This window comes from Oncorhynchus tshawytscha, linkage group LG26 (genome assembly GCF_018296145.1).
Source record: "Oncorhynchus tshawytscha isolate Ot180627B linkage group LG26, Otsh_v2.0, whole genome shotgun sequence".
In the NCBI taxonomy this organism is placed as follows: domain Eukaryota; kingdom Metazoa; phylum Chordata; class Actinopteri; order Salmoniformes; family Salmonidae; genus Oncorhynchus; species Oncorhynchus tshawytscha.
Window position 1 is genome coordinate 47,481,817 of NC_056454.1, and position 27,281 is coordinate 47,509,097.

The window sequence follows — 27,281 nt, forward strand, 5'->3', positions numbered from 1 at the left end:
CTAGTCCCTTTTAATAATGTTTACATACTGCTTTACTTATCTCACAGTAGAATAGAATACAGTATATACATATATTTTAGTCAATGCCACTCTGACATTGAGCAATCTAATATTTATGTATTTCTTAATTCCATTATTTTACCTTTTAGATTTGTGTGTATTGTTATGAATGGGGCGGCAGTGGTAGTCTAGTGGTTAGAGCGTTGGACTAGTGACCGGAAGGTTGCAAGTTCAAATCCCCGAGCTGACAAGGTACAAATCTGTCATTCTGCCCCTGAACAGGCAGTTAACCCACTGTCATTGAAAATAAGAATTTGTTCTTAACTGACCTGCCTAGTTAAATAAAGGTTAAAAAAACAACTGTTGGGGGTTACACCAATGCCATGATTGCAGTATATATGCGATAACCGTTTGTATGCTTGCAATGTGCAAATGATGGAAAAACACTGGGTAAATGGAGATGTACTGCTTTAGTTCTCAGGCTGAGAACTGCCTGCACCTGCTGGTAGACACCCAGCCTCAAGGCCGAGATTAGTAGAGCTGAGAAACCACAGTCAAGACATGTTTTTCCCATCTTAGATACTTTGTATCTAATCCCATGCAACAATCTTAAAATATGATTGACGGTAGGTTGTCCACATCAACTAGTATAAAGAGCGTTGTCTCCTGTTTCACAACACAGATCTTTACTATAGACTACTGTGCAATTCTGAATGTGAATCTCTGTCTGCAATTGCATTTTATTACTAAAGAGTTTTATACCAAGGTTCCTGTGTCATCTATCTGGAAGACTGATTGTTGAAGGAAACTTACATCACCCCATGCAAAGGACCAGCCAACACTAGGAACAAAAGTATTTCACTACACCCGCAATAACATCTGATAAATATATGTATCTATTTGACCAATAACATCTGAACCCGCAATAACATCTGATAAATATATGTATCTATTTGACCAATAACATTTGATTTGATTTGGTGTGGCGGTAATACGGTCATCATAACAGTCCTAATCCGGACAGACTGTTTAGTACTGATCATCCTGACAGAGACTGTCTAGTACTGATCAGCCTGACAGACTGTCTAGTACTGATCATCCTGACAGACTGTCTAGTACTGATCATCCTGATAGACAGACTGTCTAGTACTGATCATCCTGACAGAGAGACTGTCTAGTACTGATCAGCCTGACAGAGAGACTGTCTAGTACTGATCAGCCTGACAGAGAGACTGTCAGTAGATCACTGACAGACAGACTGTCTAGTACTGATCAGCCTGACAGACAGACTGTCTAGTACTGATCAGCCTGACAGACTGTCTAGTACTGATCATCCTGACAGACTGTCTAGTACTGATCATCCTGATAGACAGACTGTCTAGTACTGATCATCCTGACAGAGAGACTGTCTAGTACTGATCAGCCTGACAGAGAGACTGTCTAGTACTGATCAGCCTGACAGAGAGACTGTCTAGTACTGATCAGCCTGACAGACAGCCTGTCTAGTACTGATCATCCTGACAGACAGCCTGTCTAGTACTGATCATCCTGACAGACAGACTGTTTAGTACTGATCATCCTGACAGACAGACTGTTTAGTACTGATCATCCTGACAGACAGACTGTTTAGTACTGATCATCCTGACAGACTGTTTAGTACTGATCATCCTGACAGACTGTGTAGTACTGATCATCCTGACAGACAGACTGACTAGTACTGATCATCCTGACAGAGAGACTGTCTAGTACCTGCATATCATATGATAAAGTGTCCTTCTCATCAACATTCTCCAAACCACTACCCTCTCCTCATCAAGCCAAATCCACTGAAGGAAAAAAAAACTCTTTAAAAAAAGAAGGAAAAAAAACAGCTGTCAGGGCAGATGAATTCCTTCACTTTGTGCGGTGGACTTGGAAACCGGAGGAGTTTTTTGCTGTCTCCTAGCAACACCAAACAAGAAAACAAAAGAGAGAAGTTGAGAGAGAGAGAGAGAGAGAGAGAGAGAACATTAGAGGTCGTAAAGGACACCAGTGTGTGTGGGGGTGGAACCGGTGTTGGATACCTGGGCACAGGTAAGGCAATTATGTTGTTTATATCATCATATAGTTTTTTTAAGACAGACAGTTCATGACTTTAGATTATATATAACTTAAAGAAATGCTTATGGTATTCAGTGGCAATTGGGATATGGTGCCATTTTATGTATTAGTTTAAATTAGTGAAATATATTAAAGGCAAGTCTGACCAAATTCACATAGAAATGTGCGTTATAGATCTGTCATTCTCATTGAAAGCAAGTCTAAGACGCGGGAGATCTGTTCTGTGTGTGAATTAATTTTTTTGCCTCTTTAGACTGTCTGTCAGAATGAACAGTACCTGACCATCTGTCAGGATTTTGTGCACCAGCTTCAAACAGCTGAAAATACAATATTGTGGGTTATGGAAAATATATTTCACAGTGGTTTAAATGGAACAATGATTCTCTAGTTGATAGTTTTCCTAATTTAATGTGAAAAAAAACTAGAATTTTAGCAACCAGGAAATGGCAGAGCAATTTCTGCATAATGTGTCTTTTAAGTAAGGTTTAAATGTTTTTAAATATATTTATATTTCATGCTTCAAAGGACAAGCAATTATAAGAAAATACAGTGTTCAAAGTCCAAATAACAGAGACACAGGTTAGTTACAATATTATTCTCCTCTACACTTGTTGTGCCTACAGATTAAATAATATATGCCTTCTAGCAAACGCTATTGTCCAAAGTGACCTACAGTCACGAGTGTATATATTTTACATACTGGAGGTGCCGGGAATCAAACCCACTATCTTAGCATTGCATGCGCTATGCTCTACCAACAACTACAGATGTAGGAACTTAATTTGAGCCAGTTTGCTATGGCAGGAATATTATCCTGCAGCAACATGAAATGTGGAATATAATTAATGGAAGTTTTTGAAGGGATTGATACATTTTTTGCTAGGGCAAATCAAGTCTGACATTTCAAAGTGGAAAATATAAACTTTAGATGTTTTTTAAACCTATGAATACACTACTAAGTTAGCATTTCCTGCCGTGCAGGAACATTTTCTGCAACAAAAATAATCAAATTACGATCCTACATGAGAGAGAGAACCACTCACACAACATGATGTTGCAGCAACAGTACCTTCTCATCTATAATGTAGGGCGGTAAATGTAAGGAGAACCCTGTGATGGCAAGAGAGGGACTCCCACTGTCATAGGCCGACTGCCACATAGGCAACCTGACTGACAGACACCCACCCTTAGCAAACATGGGTGTCTCATAGTCATCTGATATAACCCGAGATAGTCTCTACTCATCAGTGGTGTATTGTCTGCTGATTTACATAAAGTTTTATTCAAATGAGTGAGTTTTTAATTAATGCTTCATTTACCATTTTAGAATTGAATGAGAGATTGTAGTAGGATTTCTCATTTAGTTCCTCTACCATAACATCTGATTGATGACTGTTGTATTACCCAGACAGGATTTCTATACCTACACTGTGTTTTACCCAAGAAGAAGAAATATAATTGTAATATTTTATAACAAGTCTATAAAGTGATATAATTTATTCCTATGTAGCATCAGTAGCGGTGTGTGGGTAAAATCACTGGGGAAGCTAGCAGCCTCCACTATTCCAGCACCATTTCAACTTCAACATCATCAAATCTCCTCTGCTTTGTCTAAAAGGGGATAACTAAAAGATACCGAAAACATTTTAGTCCAATCACACGTAAGCTAAATGTGATGTTGCTGTCCGTGGTTCTGATTTGTGTGTGCGTGTGTGTGTGTGTGTAAGTAGAAAAAATCATTTTGAATCACCCTACTTGCAGAGAAACACCAATGCCATCCTCCCCTCTTTCATGTTGTCTAAATGGTCTATGACTCTGTCATACAGTACAGTCTTACATTTTTTATTTATTGTTGTCCTAAACTACATGGCTAAAATGCTTGCTCGCTAGCCTAACTTCCTTTCATGGGCAACAATGCACCAGGCCAGCTAGTTAACATTAGCTTGCTTGCTCGCTAGCCTAACTTCCTTTCATGGGCAACAATGCACCAGAACAGCTAGTTAACATTAGCTTGCTTGCTCGCTAGCCTAACTTCCTTTCATGGGCAACAATGCACCAGAACAGCTAGTTAACATTAGCTTGCTCGCTAGCCTAACTTCCTTTCATGGACAACAATGCACCAGGCCAGCTAGTTAACATACTACATTGAACTTCCATCCTCTCAGGGGCACAATGTATGAATGGAGAATTAAGTAAAACCACAAGTCCAAATCCCTGTCACCATCCATGGCTAATTTAGGAAAGGGACAATTTTAGCTAGCTAACTAGCAACCGGAGGACAACTGATTTAACTTGTTTCTGTGAATTGCGTATTTCTCTTGAATCGATGCGATAGAAGTGAAGTCAAATCCAAACTGGCTCCCCTTGACAACTTTTTTTTTTGGGGGGGGTCCGCCAGAACCAATCACAGTTGAGCGCACTCAGTTCAGCTCAACGCTGATTGGTTATTATTTGTTTGGTTATCAAGAGGCCAAATACTCGCTGTCTTTCTCTTGCATTCAATGCTACGGGTGGCAACGATGATTTGTCTTGTCAAATCACATGGTCTTTGTCTTGTCAAATCACATGGTCTTTGTCTTGTCAAATCACATGGTCTTTGTCTTGTCAAATCACATGGTCATTCTCATTCCAAATATGGTAGCCTACCCACCAAAAAAAAAATCCTTCACTATTACTCACACTTGGGGCTCCCGAGTGGCGCAAAGGTCTAAGACACTGAATCTCAGTGCAAGAGGCATCACTGCAGTCCCTGGTTCAAATCCAGGCTGTATCACATCCGGCTGTGATTGGGAGTCCCATAGGGCGGCGTACAATTGGCCCAGCGTCATCCGGGTTTGGCCAGGGTAGTTGTGACTGTTCCCCAGTAGGCCGTCATTGTAAACAAGAATTTGTTCTTAACTGAATTGCCTGGTAAAATGAAAAAAAAAAAACCATGTCATACTTGTTTGGACTAGACGGCATCAGATTGATGGCCTACACACAGAGAGACAGAGGGGCACTGTTACGCTCGCTCGGAAGCTTTCTCAATGACACATTCAGCCTCTTGCGAATTGAAGGAAAATGATGAAGAGACAAAAGATAAAGATTTTTTTTGGTCCATTTTTGGGGGGAAGCCTGGCAACGCTTTGCATCCATAAATGCATTGTTCTGTTATCTCCTAATCACATGGCTGTTCCCATGGGGTATCGTTCTGTTATATCCTAATCACATGGCTGTTCCCATGGGGTATCGTTCTGTTATCTCCTAATCACATGGCTGTTCCCAGGGGCATCGTTCTGTTATCTCCTAATCACATGGCTGTTCCCAGGGGCATCGTTCTGTTATCTCCTTGTCACATGGCTGTTCCCAGGGGCATCATTATTGTCATAATTCAGCAGGCAGGCAGATTGGAAGAACAAACATCTTTCTTTTGCTGTTTCTCATAGTCCGTTTGTTCTAGTTCATGAATAAAATATCAAAGCCAGCTTCACCTCCCTCTCTAGGCTGACTAGCTTCACCTCCCTCTCTGGGCTGACTAGCCTCACCTCCCTCTCTGGGCTGACTAGCCTCACCTCCCTCTCTGGGCTGACTAGCCTCACCTCCCTCTCTGGGCTGACTAGCTTCACCTCCCTCTCTGGGCTGACTAGCCTCACCTCCCTCTCTTCTATCTAGAGGATTCTGAGTCTCCGTTTGAAATGCTAATAGATTTCTCAATGGCAATGCACTCGTTCTCCCTCCCTCCCCTCCCTCCCCTCTTTCTCTTCCCCTCTCTCGTTCTCCTCCCTCTCTTTCTCTTCCTTCCCCTCTCTCTTTCTCTTCTCCTCTCTTGCTCTCCTCCCTCCCTCTCTCTTTCTCTTCCCCTCTCTCTTGTTCTCCCTCTCACTTTCTCTTCCCTCCCTCCCTCCCTCCCTCCCTCCCTCCCCCTCCCTCCCTCCCTCCCTCCCTCCCTCCCTCCCTCCCCCTCCCTCCCTCCCTCCCTCCCTCCCTCCCTCTTTCTCTTCTCCTCTCTCGATGTCCTCCCTCCCTCTCTTTCTCCTCTCCTCTCTCGCTGTCCTCCCTCTCTCTTTCTCTTCCCTCTCTCGCTGTCCTCCCTCTCTCTCGTTCTCCTCCCTCCCTCTCTTTCTTTTCCCCTCTCTCTCGTTCTCCTCCCTCCCTCCCTCTTTCTTTCCCCCTCTCTCTCGTTCTCCTCCCTCCCTACCTCTCTTTATTTGCCCCTCTCTCGTTTTCCTCCCTCTCTTTCTTTTCCCCTCTCTCTCGTTCTCCTCCCTCCCTCTTTCTTTTCCCCTCTCTCTCGTTCTCCTCCCTCCCTCTCTTTCTTTCCCCCCCTCTCTCTCGTTCTCCTCCCTCCCTCTCTTTCTTTCCCCCTCTCTCTCGTTCTCCTCCCTCCCTCTCCTTTTCCCCTCTTTCTTTTCCCCTCTCTCTCGTTCTCCTCCCTCCCTCCCTCTCTTTCTTTTCCCCTCTCTCTCGTTCTCCTCCCTCCCTCTCTTTCTTTTTCCCTCTCTCTCCCCCTCTCTCTCGTTCTCCTCCCTCCCTCCCTCTCTTTCTTTTCCCCTCTCTCTCGTTCCCTCTCTCTCGTTCTCCTCCCCTCCCTCTTTCTTTTCCCCTCTCTCTCGTTTCCTCCCTCCCTCTCTTTCTTTCCCCTCTCTCTCGTTCTCCTCCCTCCCTCTCTTTCTTTCCCCCTCTCTCTCGTTCCCCTCCCTCCCTCTTTCTTTTCCCCTCTCTCTCGTTCTCCTCCCTCCCTCTCTTTCTTTCCCCCTCTCTCTCGTTCTCCTCCCTCCCTCCCTCTCTTTCTTTCCCCCTCTCTCTCGTTCTCCTCCCTCCCTCTCTTTCTTCCTCCCTCTCTTTCTTCCCCCTCTCTCTCGTTTCTCCTCCCCCTCTTTCTTTCCCCCCTCTCGTTCCCCTCCCTCTCTTTCTTTTCCCCTCTCTCTCGTTCTCCTCCCTCCCTCTCTTTCTTTTCCCCCCCTCTCGTTCTCCTCCCTCCCTCCCTCTCTTTCTTTCCCCTCTCTCTCATTCTCCTCCCTCCCCTCTTTCTTCCTCCCTCCCTCCCCCCCTCCCTCTCCTCTCCTCCCTCCCCTCCCTCCCTCCCTCCCCTCTCGTTCTCCTCCCTCCCCTCCTTTCCTTCCCCTCCTCCCTCCCTCCCTCCCTCCCTCCCTTTCTTTCCCCTTCTCTCTCATTCTCCTCCCTCCCTCTCTTTCTTTTCCCCTCTCTCTCGCAGGCTACTGTCTCTTTCAACAGTGACTGTATATCATCTTTCCACAGGCATACAGTCCTGTTGGCAGTGTGGCAACAGGCGTAAATGCATGCAGGGGTAAATTGTCTTGGTGGAATTTCTTCTATGGAACAATACTAATTGGCTTGTATACACTTAACAAATATATAAACGCAACGCGAAATGATTTTACTGTCAGGATGAACAGTAAGTCAGTATATAAGGGAATCAGTTAATTTAAATAAATCAATTAGGCCCTAATCTATGGATTTCACATGATTGGGAATACAGATATGCATCTGTACATCACAGAGTGTCTGTGTCTGTTGTGACTGTCATTTGCGTCATACGGTGTGACGCATCTCCTTCGCATAGAGTTGATCCGGCTGTTTGTGGCCTGTGGAATGTTGTCCCCACTCCTCTTCAATGGCCGTGTGGAGTTGCCGGACATTGTCTGGAACTGTCCTACACAGCGATCCAGAGCACCCCAAACATGCTCAATGGGTGAATGTTTGGTGAGCATGAACAGTTTGTGCAGAAATTATTTTGTTGTGCAAACCCACAGTTTCATCAGCTGTCCGGGTGGCTGGTCTCAGAAGATCCGCCAGGTGATGAAGCCGGATGTGGAGGTCTTGAGCTGGCGTGGTCTGTGGTTGTGAGACCGGTTGGACGTACTGCCAATTCTCAAAAACGATGTTGGAGGAGGCTTATGGTAGAGAAATTAACATTAAATTCTCTGGCAACCGGTCTGATGGACATTCCTGCAGTCAGCATGCCAATTGCACACTCTCTCAATACTTGAGACATCTGTGGCATTGTGTTGTGTGACAAAACTGCACATTTTAGAGTGGCCTTTTATTGTCCTCAGCACAAGGTGGACCTGTGTAATGATCATGCAGTTTAATCAGCTTCTTGATATGCCACACCTGTCAGGTGGATGGATTATCTTGGCTAAAGGAGAAATGCTCACTAACAGATGTAGAGAGAAATACGCTTTTTGTGTGTAAGGAAAATGTCTGGGATCTTTTATTTCAGCTAATGAAACATGGGACCAACACTTTACATGTTGCGTTTATATTTGTGTATAACCCTAACCATAACCCCTACCCCTAACCCTAACCCCTAACCCTAAGCACAGATATTGCTGTTCTGTTGATATGGTGTTGTTTGATAACAGTAAGGAAAGCCCAGCAGGTTTGAGAATATCTCTTTTCTGTGTGTCTGGGAGAACAGTGTATTGAAGAGTCTGCCTGCGGTAGAGAGATCAGCATATGGAGCCTGTCACAATAAGTCTGTCAGCTATACAAGAACAGGATGCTGCAGGTCTTTAACAACACACACACACACACACACACATTACATGCTGAATCCAAAATGTATGCGACAGCCATAGTCAGACTTCTTAAAAATGGCACCGATTTCCGAGAACACAGATCATGGGTCAATACTGAGTTCAGTTGATTTTTGCAGTAATTAGTTGGAATGACATAAGTCAGAAGCATTCAAAACATTTTAACTGATTTCTCTTCTTCTCTCAGGGTAAAGGAGTGACTTCATTTCAAGGCCGAGATCTGGTTGCAGGGAAGGCCTGCTCATACCGTGACTCTGACACCCTAGCCTCCACCCCTTGGTCTGCCGTTATGTTCCCCATCCATCCCCACAGCCCCAGTCCCTTGGGTCAGTCCGACACAGAGACCCCAGAGGAAGACCACCTAGCCCCCCTCTCCCCCTCCCTCCCGCCCTGCTGGGCCACCCAGGCCCTGCGTGACCTGGCCCGGGGGGAGACAGAGCTTCGACGGCTGCTGGAGCGCCAGGTGGCTGAGACAGAGGGAGTGAGCAGGGGGCTGGAGCGTGCCATACTAGGGGCGAGACGGGAGGAGCGGCGTCTGCTGGAGAGAGTGGAGCAGGACCACCGGGATACCCAGCGGAGGCTGGAGCAGCTGCAGAGGGAAAATGCTGCGGCCGCCCGAGTTAGTCAGGCCCTGCTGGACCAGAGGCTCCGTAAGGTCGCCCAGCTGCGGGAGCTGATCCAGAGGAGTGGTCAGGGCCAGACAGGGCCCGATCAGAACCTCTTGATCAGAGGGGTTGCCGACCTCCTCCAGCACTGGGAGATCTCCCTCTCCCTGAAGAAGGTGAGCTTCAGACCCAGCTCTCAGCCCAATGTCGTGACCTTCGGGGAGATCAGATTCCAGGAGCACAACCTCTGTCTTAATGTGGGGGGTTGTGGGCCAGAGGGACAGTTTTGTGCCCTCCACTCTGGGGAGCACAGTGGGAATGCCCAGCATGGGGGTGCAGGGGAAGTGAGAAGTACCCCCGATGGAGGGACTGGGCCGGGGCAGGATGTGACCTCACCGACAGGCAGTGGGAACCTGAGGGTTGTCAGGAAGATCCGCCTCTCTGCCAGGAGTGACGAGGAGTCAGGAGAAGAGAAGAAGTCCTCCCCAAAAAGGAGACGCTGGCCTCCTAAGAGGGAGTCCTCTGACAGGGAGTCATCCCAGGACGAGGAGACAGAGTCCCCTATATCTCAACCACGAGAAGAGGACCTCTTCCTGGCCACCTCCGCGTCGCTTAGCAATGGAGACTCTGAAGAGGACTTGAGGCACAGGACGAACAATTTCGGCAGCCGGCTGGGTTACGGGGTCATGAGCAAGAGGAAGCAACGCACCCTGGTCATGGTCTCTGGCCGTGAGCCCTGCTCCCCACCAGAGGGGGGCAGACTGGAGCACAGCAGCCTCAGTCCCTGCTGGAGCCTGGACAGTCAGGATGGAGGAGACAGCAGAGGCAGAGTGAGACCGTGTGAGTTTCCCAGGGAACTGCCGTCTCCTAGCTACAGAACAATGGGCTCTCCCTCTCCTAAGGTCAGTCCTAGGGAGCCACTGACCAGCTATAGCTGCATGGACCTCACCTCCAGAGAGTGCCCTCACTTGTGCCTCAGCGTGTCCTCTGATGACCACCAAATAGGCCCCACAGGGGACTCTGGCCATCCTCTTTCCCCAGCCGACAGCCTGGATTCCTGCTACACCTTCATCGTCAGCTCCCCCCGGGACCACAGCCTTAGAGGCTCCCTGAACCATGACCCCCGCCTGTCCAAGTCAGCGGCAGACTTGTCACGCAAGACCCGCCCACTGATCAACTGTGGGAGGGGGGAGCATGTGGGGGCCTGGAGGGTGAACAGGAGCAGCCTGACCTCCACCACCACCTCCATCCCCCCGACACTAAGCCGAGGACACACCGTCTCTGAGGGTCTACAGAGCCCCACCGGGCGCAGAGACTCTGGGGTGTGGGGCCCAGTAGCCAAGAGGCAGAGTGGGATTATAGGGAGTACCAGCCGGGTGAGCAGGTGTCTCTCCATGTCGGTCATAGACTCTGCCTCTCAGGAGCAGCAGGGGAGAGGCTGGGGGGATAGAGGGGAGAGAGGAGAGCCTGTTCTGACGGAGATGGAAGAGGAAGGAGGCCATCTCCAGCCCCAGCTTGGGTGTCTGATCCGTCAGTTTGGTAAACAAGGCTCCGGCCGTGCCGACCTCACCCTGCCCAGCGGGGTCCACGCCACGCCCCAGGGGCAGCTTTTCGTGGTGGACTGTGGGAACGCCCGCGTCCAGGTGACCGACCCGCGAGGGAACGTCCTCCAGCAGGTGACCTCCACGACCTCCGAGGGCTCCGTTCGACGCTGCCGGAACTACTTCGACATCGCCGTCAACGCCAAGGGCCTGATCGCTCTGAGCTGTGCAGCGGAGCGCGCCCTCCTGGTGTTCAACCGCCACGGCCGTCTGCTCCAGACCTTCGGCGGGTTGGGGGTGGGCGCCGCCAAGGACGAGCTGGAGGCCCCCCGGGGCGTGACGGTGACCCGGCTGGATGAGTTCCTCGTGGCGGACATCCGGAAAGGCACCCTGACCACCCTCAAGCTGGACCCCAAGACGGGCTCTCGGCTGGAGCGCACAGTGGTGACTGGTTTCCACAGGCCCTACCTGGTGGCTGCCTGCCTGAGCTCTGGCCTGGTGGCCGTGTCAGAGAGGGGTAGCGAGACGGGCCGGGAGCCCTGCGTCAAGGTGCTGGAGCCGGGCTGGAACACGGTGAGGGTCCTGGGGGTGTGTGCCGGCATGGGGCCCGTCCTGACCAGCCCCTGGGGGATCTGCATAGACAGGGATGGAGACGTGGTGGTGGTGGACTGGGGCAGGAAACACAGGGTGGTGATGTACCCAGCCCAGGGGGTAGGCAGGCCTATAATCACCCAGGGGCTGAGCAGCCCACGAGGTCTGGCCCTGCTTCCCGAGGGGCATCTAGTGGTGTCAGACAGCATGCATCACTGTATCAAGATCTACCAGTACAAGTGATGTCACCAGAACACTGTGCAGCAATAACACTCCCACAGAATTATGAGAAGGGGACTTCGTGTTTCTTTGTTATATGCTGGAGTCTTTTCACCTCACCAAATGTGAACTGTTTTTGAAGTAGAAAGTGTGGAATATTATTTCCTGTCATTTCAGCTGTCTACAACGTTCTCCGTCTGTAGCCCTTAGGGATAACCTACATGATTGAATCATGACCTGTAGATGTCAGCATTGAGACATCAAAATCCAATTTATAAATGTATAAATGTATGAAGTCTTTCCTTAGAGTCAAACAGTTTTTGGTCAAAAGTTTACAGTAGTTCCCTGTAATCAGAGTAAACACAAACATTCTGTACACTGTTCCCAAGGGCCAATCAGAGTAAACACAAACATTCCGTACACTGTTCCCAAGGGCCAATCAGAGTAAACACAAACATTCTGTACACTGTTCCCAAGGGCCAATCAGAGTAAACACAAACATTCTGTACACTGTTCCCAAGGGCCAATCAGAGTAAACACAAACATTCTGTACACTGTTCCCAAGGGCCAATCAGAGTAAACACAAACATGCTGTACACTGATGTCATCAGCGTCACTGTCATGTGATTACTCATAAATGCTTTACCATTCGTTACATTCACATGTTGTAAAGTTGAGACGCCTCTTATACTATTTCCCTGTTCAATGTGATTTTGCTGTTTGCTGTGTAAAATATAAATGTTCTTGAGTTTTCTGGAATCTGGGGAACAGTTTTATAAATGTCCAACACTTGTCGTGTCATTGTTTTCTGACGGCGTGACAATCCTGTAGGCTGGAGACTGTATACCTCCCTTCCCACTCAGCTTCAATCACAGCTCGTCTTTCTCTCACAGCAAAACAAAACCAAACAGCACATGCATATTCTCCATTCTAGGATGGATTTACTGTGACAAATAACTCTAACTTCCAACAATGACTGTGCTGTCCAACTCCTCTCCTCACTCGTGTGTGTGTGTGTGTGTTTCTGAATGTCTACGATATGAAAGATGTCTCACAGAGGAAGCCGCTGCATCGTGTTACTAAGGATTAACCTCCAAAGTGTGAAAATGCTAATGTGTTCATCCAGAATAAACATCAGAGGCATCATGACACATCAAGAAGTGTGTGTTACTTTTTTGTGTTCGCTTTTTTTGTTGTAGTTAGTCTCGGGGCTTATCTTCTTTTTTAAACTTAATTACTTGTTTTCCTCTCTGGCTTTCTCTGAAATCTCTCTCATAACAGCACATTATCTGCATATTTAATCAATACAACTTTAGCTTTTCATGGTTTTTTTTGGCAGCATTTGCATTGTGCACAGATCAACTCCACACTTCCACCCTAAATGATTGATTTTACTGTGTAGGCTTAATGGAATCCCTACAGACTCGTCTGACCCAACAGATGTAAAAAATAAAAATTGACCCAATTCCAGCCTCCAAACGTCAGAAGACAACTTTCTGAGCAGGTGAAGCTCGAAAAATTTGGACCGTGAGAAGAGCAAGGTGAGAGAGAGTGTGAGAAAATCCTGTAAACATCATATGTTTTAGAGCTGGGACACACAGCCAGGGTGAAGAACGAGATGCAAACCAGTTCCACCTGTCCTCCACATCCACCTCTGCTGGAGATGTAAAATGCAAAGTGATGTGATTGCAAAAGTCATATTTAAACGTCACGTTTATTGCCTTGCTTGAATGTAAAAGTGCCGTGAGGGTAGTAGTACTGCTGCTCTACACCCACCGTGGACAATAATTGTCTGTCTGCAGGGGGTAAATGGGATTTTTCAGTCTGTGGATCTTCCTGGAAGGGGTGTTTTTTCTCCAGAGGCATGGTTCAGTTGGCAACTCCAGGATAGAGGGTTCAATTCCCTGGGCCATCCATATGTAAATTGTATACGAAATATAAATGTATGCACAAAATAACTTTGTATCCAAGTCTGCTAAATAGCTTTTAATATTATTATAATAATTATAATAGAATCATCCCTGAGACAGAAACCCACTCACTCTCTCATAAATACCCAACACAGCAGCCTGTGGGTCCCATGGGATCCATTAGAATTGATGCCCTACTATATATTGAAATGGTGTTTGTTTCTCACTCTCTGGGTCTCTGGGTTGAAAAAAGAGAGGGGTATTGAGTGATGCATTATGAGTAGTTTGCTTCCTTTTACTCACAGTGGGAATAGGAGTTTGTGTGTCCTCGTGTGTTTGGTAATGGAGAGATGTTGCACCTCTCCTGCTAATGCATCGTGTTACTAAGGATTTAACCTCCAAAAACGGTGAAAAATCTAAATGTTGTTTGTTGTTCATCCAGGATAAACATCGAAGATATAGACATAACACAACACAGAGTTGCAAAGAGAATATCTCAGACTGACCAATAAAACTGGCCAATTAAAAAAAGAAAAGATTAAGATTAACTCTGCCTAGAAGGCCAGTATCCCGGAGTCGCCTCTTCACTGTTGACGTTGAGACTGGACAGAGGAACCCTGCCTAGAAGGCCAGTATCCCGGAGTTGCCTCTTCACTGTTGACGTTGAGACTGGACAGAGGAACTCTGAGAGGCCTGGACTGTTGACGTTGAGACTGGAACTCTGCCTAGAAGGCCAGCATCCCAGAGTTGCCTCTTCACTGTTGACGTTGAGACTGGACAGAGGAACTCTGCCTAGAAGGCCGGCATCCCGGAGTTGCCTCTTCACTGTTGACGTTGAGACTGGACAGAGGAACTCTGCCTAGAAGTCCGGCATCCAGGAGTCGCCTCTTCACTGTTGACGTTGAGACTGGACAGAGGAACTCTGCCTAGAAGGCCAGCATCCCGGAGTCGCCTCTTCACTGTTGACGTTGAGACGGGTGTTTTGCTGGTACTATTAAATGAAGCTGCCAGTTAAGGACTTGTGAGGCATCTGTTTCTCAAACTAGACACTCTAATGTACTTGTCCTCTTGCTCAGTTGTGCACCGGGGCCTCCCACTCCTCTTTCTATTCTAGTTAGGGCCAGTTTGCGCTGTTCTGTGAAGGGAGTAGTACACAGCGTTGTATGAGATCTTCAGTTTCTTGCCAGTTTCTTGCACTGGAATAGCCTTCATTTCTCAGAACAAGAATAGACTGACGAGTTTCAGAAGAAAGTTCTTTGTACACCTATGTAGATATTCCATTAAAAATCAGCCGTTTCCAGCTACAATAGTCATTTACAACATTAACAATGTCTACACTGTATTTCCGATCAATTTGATGTTATTTTAATGGACAAAGAAATGTAGCTTTTCTTTCAAAAACAAGGACATTTCTAAGTGACCCTAAACTTTTTGAAGGTAGTGTTTATTGCCCTAAGAGTTGTGCGGAGTTGGTCGAATCTTATTCAAAATAATTCATAGCTGTAATGGCTGTCAAAGGTGCATCCACCAAGTATTAACTCTGGGGTGTGAAGACAGACGCAATCAAGACATCATTTGTTTTTTTCAAATTGTTTAATTATAAGTATTTATTAAATGTTCTTTGCATTTTTTTTTCTTCTTCTTTCACTGTGAAAATGTGTAGATCTGTAGGAAACAATCCAATTCAATCTCTTTTTCGATTTGCATTTTAAAGGCAGGAAAATGTGAAAGGGGTGTGTAGACTTTAACTAGGCACTGTTTGTGTGTGCTGTTTTGTAATTCAGCGATATATCCGGGTAAGCAGCTTTGTGAGTATGTGCTTTAATATAAACCATGTGTGTGTATTGACAGAGCTTCCAGTATGTATGTACGTGGGTGGCAGTGGGTAGGTTGTCTTTTGTACTGTAGCTGTCTTGCTGGAGGGGATTTCGGAGTAGTGAGTGGGGAGCTAACTGGTGCTCCGGTGGAAAAGACCAATAAAAACTGTAGCTTCTTCACAGGTAGCTGTTCCCAGTCTACCAGTCACATGTTCTGTCTGCAACTTCCACTCAACCCTTCTGTTGGAGCAAATGGAAGGAGACTGGGCCAGTCAAATTCCTACCCAGCTAGCACATAACATTCAGAGAACCTTTTGTGTTTCGTACAGCTTGGTGAGAGAGTGGTTGTCTTATGGTAATTTTGCATGCAACCTTTCTGACAACTTTCTGGGATTGGTTTAGGATTGTTCCAAAGACAAGCAACTTTCTCAGCACATGTATTAAGTAACTTGACAAACATTTTATGTTCTTGGGCATTTCATAAATAACAATGTTTCCTAAAAGTTCAAAAATGGTTCAATTTCAATTTTGGTAATGTTCTAGGAACGTTCTCCAAATGGTTTGACATTGGCAATGTTCTCAAATTGAGTACGTTAAGGCAGGTTCCTTCCTCCTACACAACATATGAAATATTTTACTAAAGTTAAGTGAACAAATGATGATTAAGTGATAAGCAGTTACCACCATCATGGGACTCATTTTATTTTGTTGTTGTTCAACCCACGCATAGTGCATTTAAAAAAAATATTGAAACCTGTGGGAATTTCAGAACTTCAGCATAACATTTCCTACAGGTTTCCTCACGGTTCTATTTAAAGTCATGTTCTCAAAGTGTTCCGGAGAACGTTACAACTTTCCATAAAAAAACACAATAAAACTTTGGTAATGTTCACAGAGCTCTCTCTGTCCTCTATGTTGTTAAGTGTGTTCAGGTGTGTTGGCCGCACCCACTAATTGGCCACACCTGATCTTAAAACTTCTTGTGACTCTCAAACCCGGATCCAGGAGCGTAATCATCGCCTGACACTAATTAGCATAACGCAACAGACATAAATCTTCCTAGAAATATATTGAGACACAGCTTAGCCTTTTGTTAATCACACTGTCATCTCAGATTTTCAAAATATGCTTTAAAGCCAACTCTAGACAAGCATTTGTGTAAGTTTATCATAGCCTAGCATAGCATTATGCCCTGCTAGCAGCAGGCAACATTTTCACGAAAATAAGAAAAGCAATCAAATTAAATAATTTACCTTTGAAGAACTTCGGATGTTTTCACTCACGAGACTCCCAGTTAGATAGCAAATGTTCCTTTTTTCCCAAAATATTATTTTTGTAGGCGAAATAGCTCCGTTTGTTCTTCACGTTTGGCTGAGAAATCGACCGGAAAATGCGGTCACTACAACGCCAAACTTTTTTCCAAATTAGCTCCATAATATTGACAGAAACATGGCAAACGTTGTTTAGAATCAATCCTCAAGGTGTTTTTCACATATCTATTCGATAATATATCCACCGGGACAATTGGTTTCTCATTAGAAGCGATTGGAATAATGGCTACCTCTGTACTTTACGCAAGATTTTCTGCGGGAGCCATCATGTGACCACTTGCTCAATGTGGTCCCTTACGGCTATTCTTCAACATAAATGCGTAAAAAGACTTCACAATGCTCTAGACACCTTGGGGAATACGTAGCAAGCATAAGCTCATTCGTAGCCCATTCACAGCCATATAAGGTGTCATTGGCATGCAGCGCTTTCAAAATATGGGGCACTTCCTGATTGGATTTTTATCTGGGTTTCGCCTGTAACATCAGTTCTGTTGCACTCACAGACAATATCTTTGCAGTTTTGGAAACGTTAGAGTGTTTTCTATCCAAAGCTGTCAATTATATGCATAGTCGAGCATCTTGTCATGACAAAATATCCCATTTAAAACGGGAACACTTTTTTATCCAAAAATGAAATACCGCCCCCAGAGTTTCAAGAGGTTTTAATGAGTGTTTGTTTCCTTTGAAATGGGGTCTGTTTAAATAAACTAAAAGTAACAGCTTTGTATGCTCCATCCTGGTGGCGCCAGGGGACTAATTCCATGGACAGAGAAAATAATATAATAGGTTTACATAAACTAAAAGTAACAGCTTGGTTTGCTCCATCCTGGTGGCGCCAGGGGACTAATTCCATGGAAAAAAGATAACAGGTTTGAAACTCATTGATGAAAAATAAATGTGTTTCTGTGATTAATGTCTAAGGAAATACATTTCCATGTGTCCTATCTATGCTTGGAGTTAAAACATGAACCCCAAAATAAGCTAGCAATGTTATTAAAATTCTTATTGAATCATTCAGTGAAAGTTTTCAGTTATTCAAAAAGCTTTAGTTTCCGCTCTCAGAGCGTTAATAAAACCTCCCATGAAAACGTTGAAGGAACCAGAGCAAAACGTTGTCAGAACTTCCCTGCAACCTATTCCGTTTTACCAGTTAGGAAACGTATGGCTTCGTTCCCACAACCGATGTGAAACCAAAAACATACGTTCCCACAACTTCCAAGGATCCAAATGTGCTAGCTGGGTACCGTAAAATACTTATTCTCAGAGCTAGGCTTCAACTATCAACTAGTTAGGAGGCACACTTCTTGTACTGTGTATGAGTTACTGCAGTGGTTCCCAATCTCTTTTGGTTACTGTACAAGCAACTGAATTTTGCTCTGCCTGGAGCACCCCTGAACTACCCACTAATGTGCATTTTACCACTAAGCCTATGGTCTCATGAGTCTTCTTAGCCTATCCACAAGGGGTAGGTACCAACCCGTAGTTGGGAACCACTGACTTGCTAAACATTATATTATTCTGTCTTTAGTACTGTGACTAGTAGACCTGGGTGTCGGTCTATTTTCATTCCACTTCGAAGAGGAGAGATTGAAGCCAGTTACTGAGGCTGGCACCAATAACAGGAAGCAGTGAAGCCAGTTACTGAGGCTGGCACCAATAACAGGAAACAGTGAAGCCCGTTACTGAAGCTGGTACCAATAACAGGAAGCAGTGAAGCCAGTTACTGAGGCTGGCACCAATACCAGGAAGCAGTGAAGCCAGTTACTGAAGCTGGCACCAATAAGAGGGATGCCTAGAAGGCCAGCCTCCCAGTCGCCTCTTCACTGCTGATGTTGAGACTGGTGTTTTGCGGCAAATGAGGACTTGTGAGGCGTCTGCATTGTCTAGTTTGAGAAACAATGTACTTTTCCTCTTGCTCAGTTGTGCACCGGGGCCTCCCACTCCTCTTTCTATTCTGGTTAGAACCCGTTTGCGCTGTTCTGTGAAGGGAGTAGTACACGTCGTTGAAAAATATCTTCAGTTTCTTGGCAATTTCTCGCACTGGAATAGCCTTCATTTCTCAGAACAAGAATAGACTGACGAGTTTCAGAAGAAAGTTATTTGTTTCTGGTCATTTTGAGCCAGTAATCGAACCCACAAATGCTGATGCTCCAGATACTCAACTAGTCTAAAGGCCAGTTTTATTGCTTCTTTAATCAGAACCACAGTTTTAAGCTATGCTAACATAATTGGAAAAGTGTTTTCTAATGATCAATTAGCCTTTTAAAATGATAAACTTGGATTAGCTAACACAACGTGCCATTGGAACACAGGAGTGATGGTTGCTGATAATGGGCCTCTGTACACCTATGTAGATATTCCATTAAAAATCAGCCGTTTCCAGCTACAATAGTCATTTACAACATTAACAATGTTTACACTGTATTTCTGATCAATTTGATGTTATTTTAATGGACAAAAAATGTAGCTTTTCTTTCAAAAACAAGGACATTTCTAAGTGACCCCAAACTTTTGAGCAGAAGTGTATCAAGTGATGCCACACTCCGTTTCTTCAGACCAAGGTCAGTACCATTTGCAATGAAAACTAAGATAGAGGCTGAGTTAGATCGTTGCCAGGACAACAAAACCATGGAACCAGTGAAGTTCTCAGACTGATCGATGATAGATAGTGGTGTAAATCAGTTCCTAATAAATGACAAGTAAAGATTGCATCCTGTGTCCTCCAATTAGTTGTTGGTCTATTCAAGATACTGTAGAAGATTCACATTTCTGGTTTTATGGTTACAAAGTCTGTGGAGCGCAATGCAATTCAACTTCTGGCAGATGTTTCCGATTATGTTCATTAAAACGCAGGCCTATTTGGGAGCAGTATAACGGTGAGTGGACATTCTCTCCCTTTCTCCTGAAAACGCAGGCCTATTTGGGAGCAGTATAACGGTGAGTGGACATTCTCTCCCTTTCTCCTGAAAACGCAGGCCTATTTGGGAGCAGTATAACGGTGAGTGGACATTCTCTCCCTTTCTCCTGAAAACGCAGGCCTGGACATTTGGGAGCAGTATAACGGTGAGTGGACATTCTCTCCCTTTCTCCTGAAAACGCAGGCCTATTTGGGAGCAGTATAACGGTGAGTGGACATTCTCTCCCTTTCTCCTGAAAACGCAGGCCTATTTGGGAGCAGTATAACGGTGAGTGGACATTCTCTCCCTTTCTCCTGAAAACGCAGGCCTATTTGGGAGCAGTATAACGGTGAGTGGACATTCTCTCCCTTTCTCTTGATATTGGATCTTCGTTCAGCTACTGTGAAAAGTTTGGATGTGTGTAAAATCCTCTCCATAGTCTGCGTTGTTTTAATATGATACACCCACGAGGGAGATGATGATGGCGCCTGTAAGTGTGATCAAAGCCTATTTAAAACAAGTTGTTGTTTCGTTTTGTTTAGAATTTGATTAGAATGATTATTTCCCTTTTTATGCCTTATCATTAATTAATTGAATCTAGCTTATTGACTATGTTTGGCATGACCACGCTCAGCCATAATGTAATGTACAGTAGGCCTAGCCCCTATGTCAGTGTGAATGCTATTGAAGACAATTACTTAGAACAATGTGAACTGCAAATGGGTTCGAGTTCACGTATTTAGCAAAGATACTGTAGGTAAACATTTTGTTACTTTGTTTCCGTGAACAAACTAGAACTGACTAACATGTCACATTCTGACCTTAGTTCTTTTGTCATGTCTTTGTTTTAGTTTGGTCAGGGCGTGAGTTGGGTGGGTAGTCTATGTTGTGTTTATGTGTTTGGTATGGTTCTCAATCAGAGGCAGGTGTCGTTCGTTGTCTCTGATTGAGAATCATACTTAGGCAGCCTTTTCCCACCTGTGTGTTGTGGGTGATTGTTTTCTGTCATGTGTCTGTCACCTTACAGAACTGTTTAGTTTCTCCTTTGTTATTTTGTTTAGTGTTCTGTGTTTAATAAATATAATCGCTTTGGTCGTCACCTCAGTCCAACGACGAGCGTTACATAACATTGGAATTGAGTTGATTCCAAGGCGTTGAAGCCTCGACACACCCACACCCTCTTATACGCTGCTGCTACTCTCTGTTTATCGTATATGCACAATGACTTTATCCATTCCTACATCTACATGTACATATTACCACAACTAACCCGACCAACCTGTGGCTGTACATAACCTCTCTACTGTATATAGCCTCTCTACTGTATATAGCCTCTCTACTGTATATATCCTCTCTACTGTATATAACCTCTCTACTGTATATAGCCTCTACTGTATATAGCCTCACTACTGTATATATCCTCTCTACTGTATATAGCCTCACTACTGTACATAGCCTCTCTACTGTATATAACCTCTCTACTGTATATAGCCTCTACTGTATATAGCCTCTCTACTGTATATATCCTCTCTACTGTATATAGCCTCTACTGTATATATCCTCTCTACTGTATATATCCTCTCTACTGTATATAGCCTCTCTACTGTATATATCCTCTCTACTGTATATAGCCTCTCTACTGTATATATCCTCTCTACTGTATATAGCCTCTCTACTGTATATAGCCTCTCTACTGTATATAGCCTCTCTACTGTATATAGCCTCTACTGTATATATCCTCTCTACTGTATATAGCCTCTCTACTGTATATATCCTCTCTACTGTATATAGCCTCTACTGTATATAGCCTCTCTACTGTATATAGCCTCTCTACTGTATATAGCCTCTCTACTGTATATATCCTCTCTACTGTATATAGCCTCTACTGTATATAGCCTCTCTACTGTATATAGCCTCTCTACTGTATATAGCCTCTCTACTGTATATATCCTCTCTACTGTATATAGCCTCTCTACTGTATATAGCCTCTCTACTGTATATAGCCTCTCTACTGTATATAGCCTCTCTACTGTATATAGCCTCTACTGTATATAGCCTCTCTACTGTATATAGCCTCTCTACTGTATATAGCCTCTCTACTGTATATAGCCTCTCTACTGTATATAGTCTCTCTACTGTATATAGCCTCTACTGTATATAGCCTCTCTACTGTATATAGCCTCTACTGTATATAGCCTCTCTACTGTATATAGTCTCTCTACTGTATATAGCCTCTACTGTATATAGCCTCTCTACTGTATATAGCCTCTCTACTGTATATAGCCTCTCTACTGTATATATCCTCTCTACTGTATATATCCTCTCTACTGTATATATCCTCTCTACTGTATATATCCTCTCTACTGTATATATCCTCTCTACTGTATATATCCTCTCTACTGTATATAGCCTCTCTACTGTATATATCCCCTCTACTGTATATATCCTCTCTACTGTATATAGCCTCACTACTGTATATATCCTCTCTACTGTATATAGCCTCTCTACTGTATATAGCCTCTCTACTGTATATATCCTCTCTACTGTATATAGCCTCTACTGTATATAGCCTCTCTACTGTATATAGCCTCACTACTGTATATAGCCTCTCTACTGTATATAGCCTCTCTACTGTATATATCCTCTCTACTGTATATAGCCTCTCTACTGTATAGAGCCTCTCTACTGTATATATCCTCTCTACTGTATATAGCCTCTCTACTGTATACATCCTCTCTACTGTATGTAGCCTCTCTACTGTATATAGCCTCTCTACTGTATATAGCCTCTCTACTGTATATAGCCTCTCTACTGTATATAGCCTCTCTACTGTATATAGCCTCTCTACTGTATATAGCCTCTCTACTGTATATAGCCTCTACTGTATATAGCCTCTCTACTGTATATAGTCTCTCTACTGTATATAGCCTCTCTACTGTATATAGCCTCTCTACTGTATATAGCCTCTCTACTGTATATAGCCTCTCTACTGTATATAGCCTCTCTACTGTATATAGCCTCTCTACTGTATATAGCCTCTCTACTGTATATACCCTCTCTACTGTATATAGCCTCTACTGTATATAGCCACTCTACTGTATATACCCTCTCTACTGTATATAGCCTCTCTACTGTATATAGCCTCTCTACTGTATATACCCTCTCTACTGTATATAGCCTCTACTGTATATAGCCACTCTACTGTATATAGCCTCTCTACTGTATATAGCCTCTCTACTGTATATATCCTCTCTACTGTATATAGCCTCTCTACTGTATATAGCCTCTCTACTGTATATAGCCTCTCTACTGTATATATCCTCTCTACTGTATATAGCCTCTACTGTATATAGCCTCTCTACTGTATATAGCCTCTCTACTGTATATAGCCTCTCTACTGTATATAGCCTCTCTACTGTATATAGTCTCTCTACTGTATATAGCCTCTACTGTATATAGCCTCTCTACTGTATATAGCCTCTACTGTATATAGCCTCTCTACTGTATATAGTCTCTCTACTGTATATAGCCTCTACTGTATATAGCCTCTCTACTGTATATAGCCTCTCTACTGTATATAGCCTCTCTACTGTATATATCCTCTCTACTGTATATAGCCTCTCTACTGTATATATCCTCTCTACTGTATATATCCTCTCTACTGTATATATCCTCTCTACTGTATATATCCTCTCTACTGTATATAGCCTCTCTACTGTATATATCCTCTCTACTGTATATAGCCTCTCTACTGTATATATCCTCTCTACTGTATATAGCCTCTCTACTGTATATATCCTCTCTACTGTATATAGCCTCTCTACTGTATATAGCCTCTCTACTGTATATATCCTCTCTACTGTATATAGCCTCTACTGTATATATCCTCTCTACTGTATATAGCCTCACTACTGTATATAGCCTCTCTACTGTATATAGCCTCTCTACTGTATATAACCTCTCTACTGTATATAGCCTCTCTACTGTATAGAGCCTCTCTACTGTATATATCCTCTCTACTGTATATAGCCTCTCTACTGTATACATCCTCTCTACTGTATGTAGCCTCTATACTGTATATAGCCTCTCTACTGTATATAGCCTCTCTACTGTATATAACCTCTCTACTGTATATAGCCCTCTACTGTATATAGCCTCTCTACTGTATATATCCTCTCTACTGTATATAGCCTTGCTACTGTATATAGCCTCTCTACTGTATATAGCCTCTCTACTGTATATAGCCTCTCTACTGTATATAGCCTCTCTACTGTATATAGCCTCTCTACTGTATATAGCCTCTCTACTGTATATAGCCTCTCTACTGTATATAGCCTCTCTACTGTATATAGCCTCTCTACTGTATATAGCCTCTCTACTGTATATAGCCTCTACTGTTATTTTTCACTGTCTTTTTACTGTTGTTTTTATTTCTTTACTCATCTATTGTTCACCTATTACCTTATTTTTTACTTAAAAATTGCACTGTTGGTTATAGCCTGTAAGTAAGCATTACACTGTATTCCGCGAACGTGACAAATAAACTTTGATTTGAAGTTGTATATTCTTCAAAGTTGTTTATTAATTTCACCAACGTCAACACGTGCACCGATACATGTGATACTAAAAATAGCAACAAAAAAACAACAATTCTGATGCATCCTTGAACCTATATAACATTACCGCCTGCGCTTAGATTTACCATTGCGTTAGGTTAGTTGAAATAGAGGCCTTTCTTTCTCTCTCTCTTTCTTTCATTCTCACTGGCAGCTGAGTTTTCTTGACCTGATGGTAGCTTGGCCTGTGAGCAACCTTTGTCTCTTTTCATCTCTGTCTGTGTGACATAAACAATCTATCTTTTACACCTCAGACTCTTTCCACGGGTGCACACACACACACACACACACACACACACACACACACACAAATGAACAAATGAAGGCACACCACCACAAGCAGTGTTTGCTATTAATTACGGCACGTCTGCAATTTTAATCACGCCATTATACCGTTAAATATGAACAAAATGAAAAATACTAACAAAAACAAAGGGAAGTAATTAGGCCTGATCATTATTTTTTATTAATTGCTAGCTACACAATCCCTGCTTCTCTCGCTTTCTGATCTATCTTCTCTGTCTTCTAACATATCTTCTCTCTCTTTCTGATCTATCTTCTGTCTTTCGCTCTCTTTCTAATCGATTTTCTCTCTCCTCTCTCTTTTTAAATCTATCTTCTGTATTTATGTTTCAAGTCATCATTAGCAGTCCATTCCAACAGTGTCACTCAGTGTGTTAGAGTATTGAGCCTGCTGGTTGGTTTATGACTAAACCCAGCAGAATTTGAACAGCGTTACTGACTGTAGGCCAGGTCAGGCCTTGGCAGGCCAGTTGTGTTTTCCGCTGACTGTAGGCCAGGTCAGGCCTTAGCAGGCCAGTTAGTGTTTTCTGCTGATTTGTTTGGCTTAGCCAGACATAGATAAATGTTGACAGAATCCAAGCTGGTAAACACAATACCTGCCATGTCCCAGGTTCAAAACATTAGTCAGAGTAAAGACAAAGATCAAGGCATGACACACTACATGAACAAAAGCATGTGGACACCTCCTCGTCTAACATCTCATTCCAAAATCATGGGCATTAATATGGAGTTGGTCCCCCTTTGCTGCTATAACAGCCTCCACTCTGCTGGGAAGGCTTTCCACTAGATGATGGAACATTGCTGTCGGGACTTGTTTCCATTCAGCCACAAGAGCATTAGTGAGGTCAGGCACTGATGTTGGGCGATTAGGCCTGGCTCGTAGTCTGCATTTCAATTCCAGATCCGTCCGTCGTACTGCCAGATGGTGAAGCGTGATTCATCACTCCAGAGAACACGTTTCCACTGCTCCAGAGTCCAATGTCGGTGAGCTTTCCACCACTCCAGACGATGTTTGGCGTTACGCACGGTGATCTTAGGCTTGTGTGAGACACTGCTGAAGTCCCTGACTAACAGTTCTTGTGCTGATGTTGCTTCCAGAGGCAGTTTGGAACTCAGTAGTGAGATGTGGATTTTTACTCTCTTTGCGCTGCTGCACTCGATGTTCCCGTTCTGTGAGCTTGTGTGGCCTACCACTTCGCGGCTGAGCCGTTGTTGCTCCTAGACGTTTCCACTTCACAATAACAGCACTTACAGTTGACCGGGGCAGCTCTAGCAGGGCAGAAATTTGACGAACTGACTTGTTGAAAAGGTGGCATCACATGAAGGTGCCACGTTGAAAGTCAATGAGCTCTTCAGTAAGACCATTCTACTGCCAATGTTTGTCTATGGAGATTGCATGGCTGTGTGCTCGATTTTATACACCTGTCAGCAACGGGTGTGGCCGAAATAGTCAAATCCACTAATTTGAAGGGGTGTCCACATACTTTTGTATATATAGTGTAAGTGCCCTCATACAGACAGTATAATCATTGATTTTAAAACAAAAATGGGTGTGAAAAAGAGCTCCGGAATAAAAACCGATCTTAAGTCCCGTGAGAGTGGGTTGTTGTGGGTTTGCTTACCCGTTTAGTCTTGTCTGAGTAAGAGCCCTTTCATTAAAGTATGTTACTCTATTGCACCACTGTGGTGGATTTGATGAAGGCTTTTGATCGTAGAGTAGAAATATTTGGTTTCTGCTTCTGAAGAACTCCATTAATGATTGGTTAAGTATCAAACCCTGGTGAAACCCACAGCCTTGTGTTGGGCCTACAGAGATTCAGCCTTAAACCAGAGGTGACTCAATAAGGGCTGTCTTTCTAAAGGGGACAAGTATGTGTGTGTCACAGAGCTGTCTCTATCACTGGTCTGTCTCTGGTCTGTCTCTGTCTCTGGTCTGTCTCTGTCTCTGGTCTGTCTCTGGTCTGTCTCTGTCTCTGGTCTGTCTCTGTCTCTGGTCTGTCTCTGGTCTGTCTCTGGTCTGTCTCTGTCGCTGGTCTGTCTCTGGTCCGTGTCGATCTCTATCACTGGTCTGTCTCTGGTCTGTCTCTGTCTCTGGTCTGTGTCGATCTCTATCTCTGGTCTGTCTCTGTCGCTGGACTGTCTCTGTCTCTGGTCTGTCTCTGGTCTGTCTCTGTCTCTGGTCTGTCTCTGTCGCTGGTCTGTCTCTGGTCCGTGTCGATCTCTATCACTGGTCTGTCTCTGGTCTGTCTCTGTCTCTGGTCTGTGTCGATCTCTATCTCTGGTCTGTCTCTGTCGCTGGACTGTCTCTGTCTCTGGTCTGTCTCTGGTCTGTCTCTGGTCTGTCTCTGTCTCTGGTCTGTCTCTGTCTCTGGTCTGTCTCTATCTCTGGTCTGTCTCTATCTCTGGTCTGTCTCTATCTCTGGTCTGTCTCTGTCGCTGGACTGTCTCTGTCTCTGGACTGTCTCTGGTCTGTCTCTGGTCTGTCTCTGTCTCTGTCTCTGGTCTGTCTCTGGTCTGTCTGTCTCTGGTCTGTCTCTGGTCTGTCTCTGGTCTGTCTCTGTCTCTGGTCTGTCTCTGTCTCTGGTCTGTCTGTCTCTGGTCTGTCTCTGGTCTGTCTCTGGTCTGTCTCTGTCTCTGGTCTCTGTCTCTGGTCTGTCTCTGGTCTGTCTCTGTCTCTGGTCTGTCTCTGTCTCTGGTCTGTCTCTGTCTCTGTCTCTGTCTCTGGTCTGTCTCTGGTCTGTCTCTGTGTCTCTCTCTCCATCTCTGGTCTGTCTCTGTCTCTGTGTCTCTGTCTCCATCTCTGGTCTGTCTC

At 44.3% G+C, this 27,281-nt stretch overlaps 1 protein-coding gene across 2 annotated transcripts; it reads left to right on the forward strand.

The window, feature by feature from the left end:
• Positions 1–1,494: 1,494 nt before the first annotated feature.
• LOC112235653 lies at positions 1,495–12,191 on the forward strand. Of its 2 annotated transcripts, none has more exons than XM_024404134.2 (2): positions 1,495–2,073; positions 8,827–12,191. In XM_024404134.2, the coding sequence occupies exon 2, from the start codon at positions 8,929–8,931 to the stop codon at positions 11,617–11,619; it is 2,691 nt and encodes an 896-aa protein (XP_024259902.1). In that variant the 5' UTR covers positions 1,495–2,073; positions 8,827–8,928; the 3' UTR covers positions 11,620–12,191. The 2 variants fall into 2 exon arrangements, with proteins under 2 accessions (XP_024259902.1, XP_024259901.1); XM_024404133.2 differs by lacking the exon at positions 1,495–2,073 and adding an exon at positions 8,361–8,611.
• Positions 12,192–27,281: the final 15,090 nt, after the last annotated feature.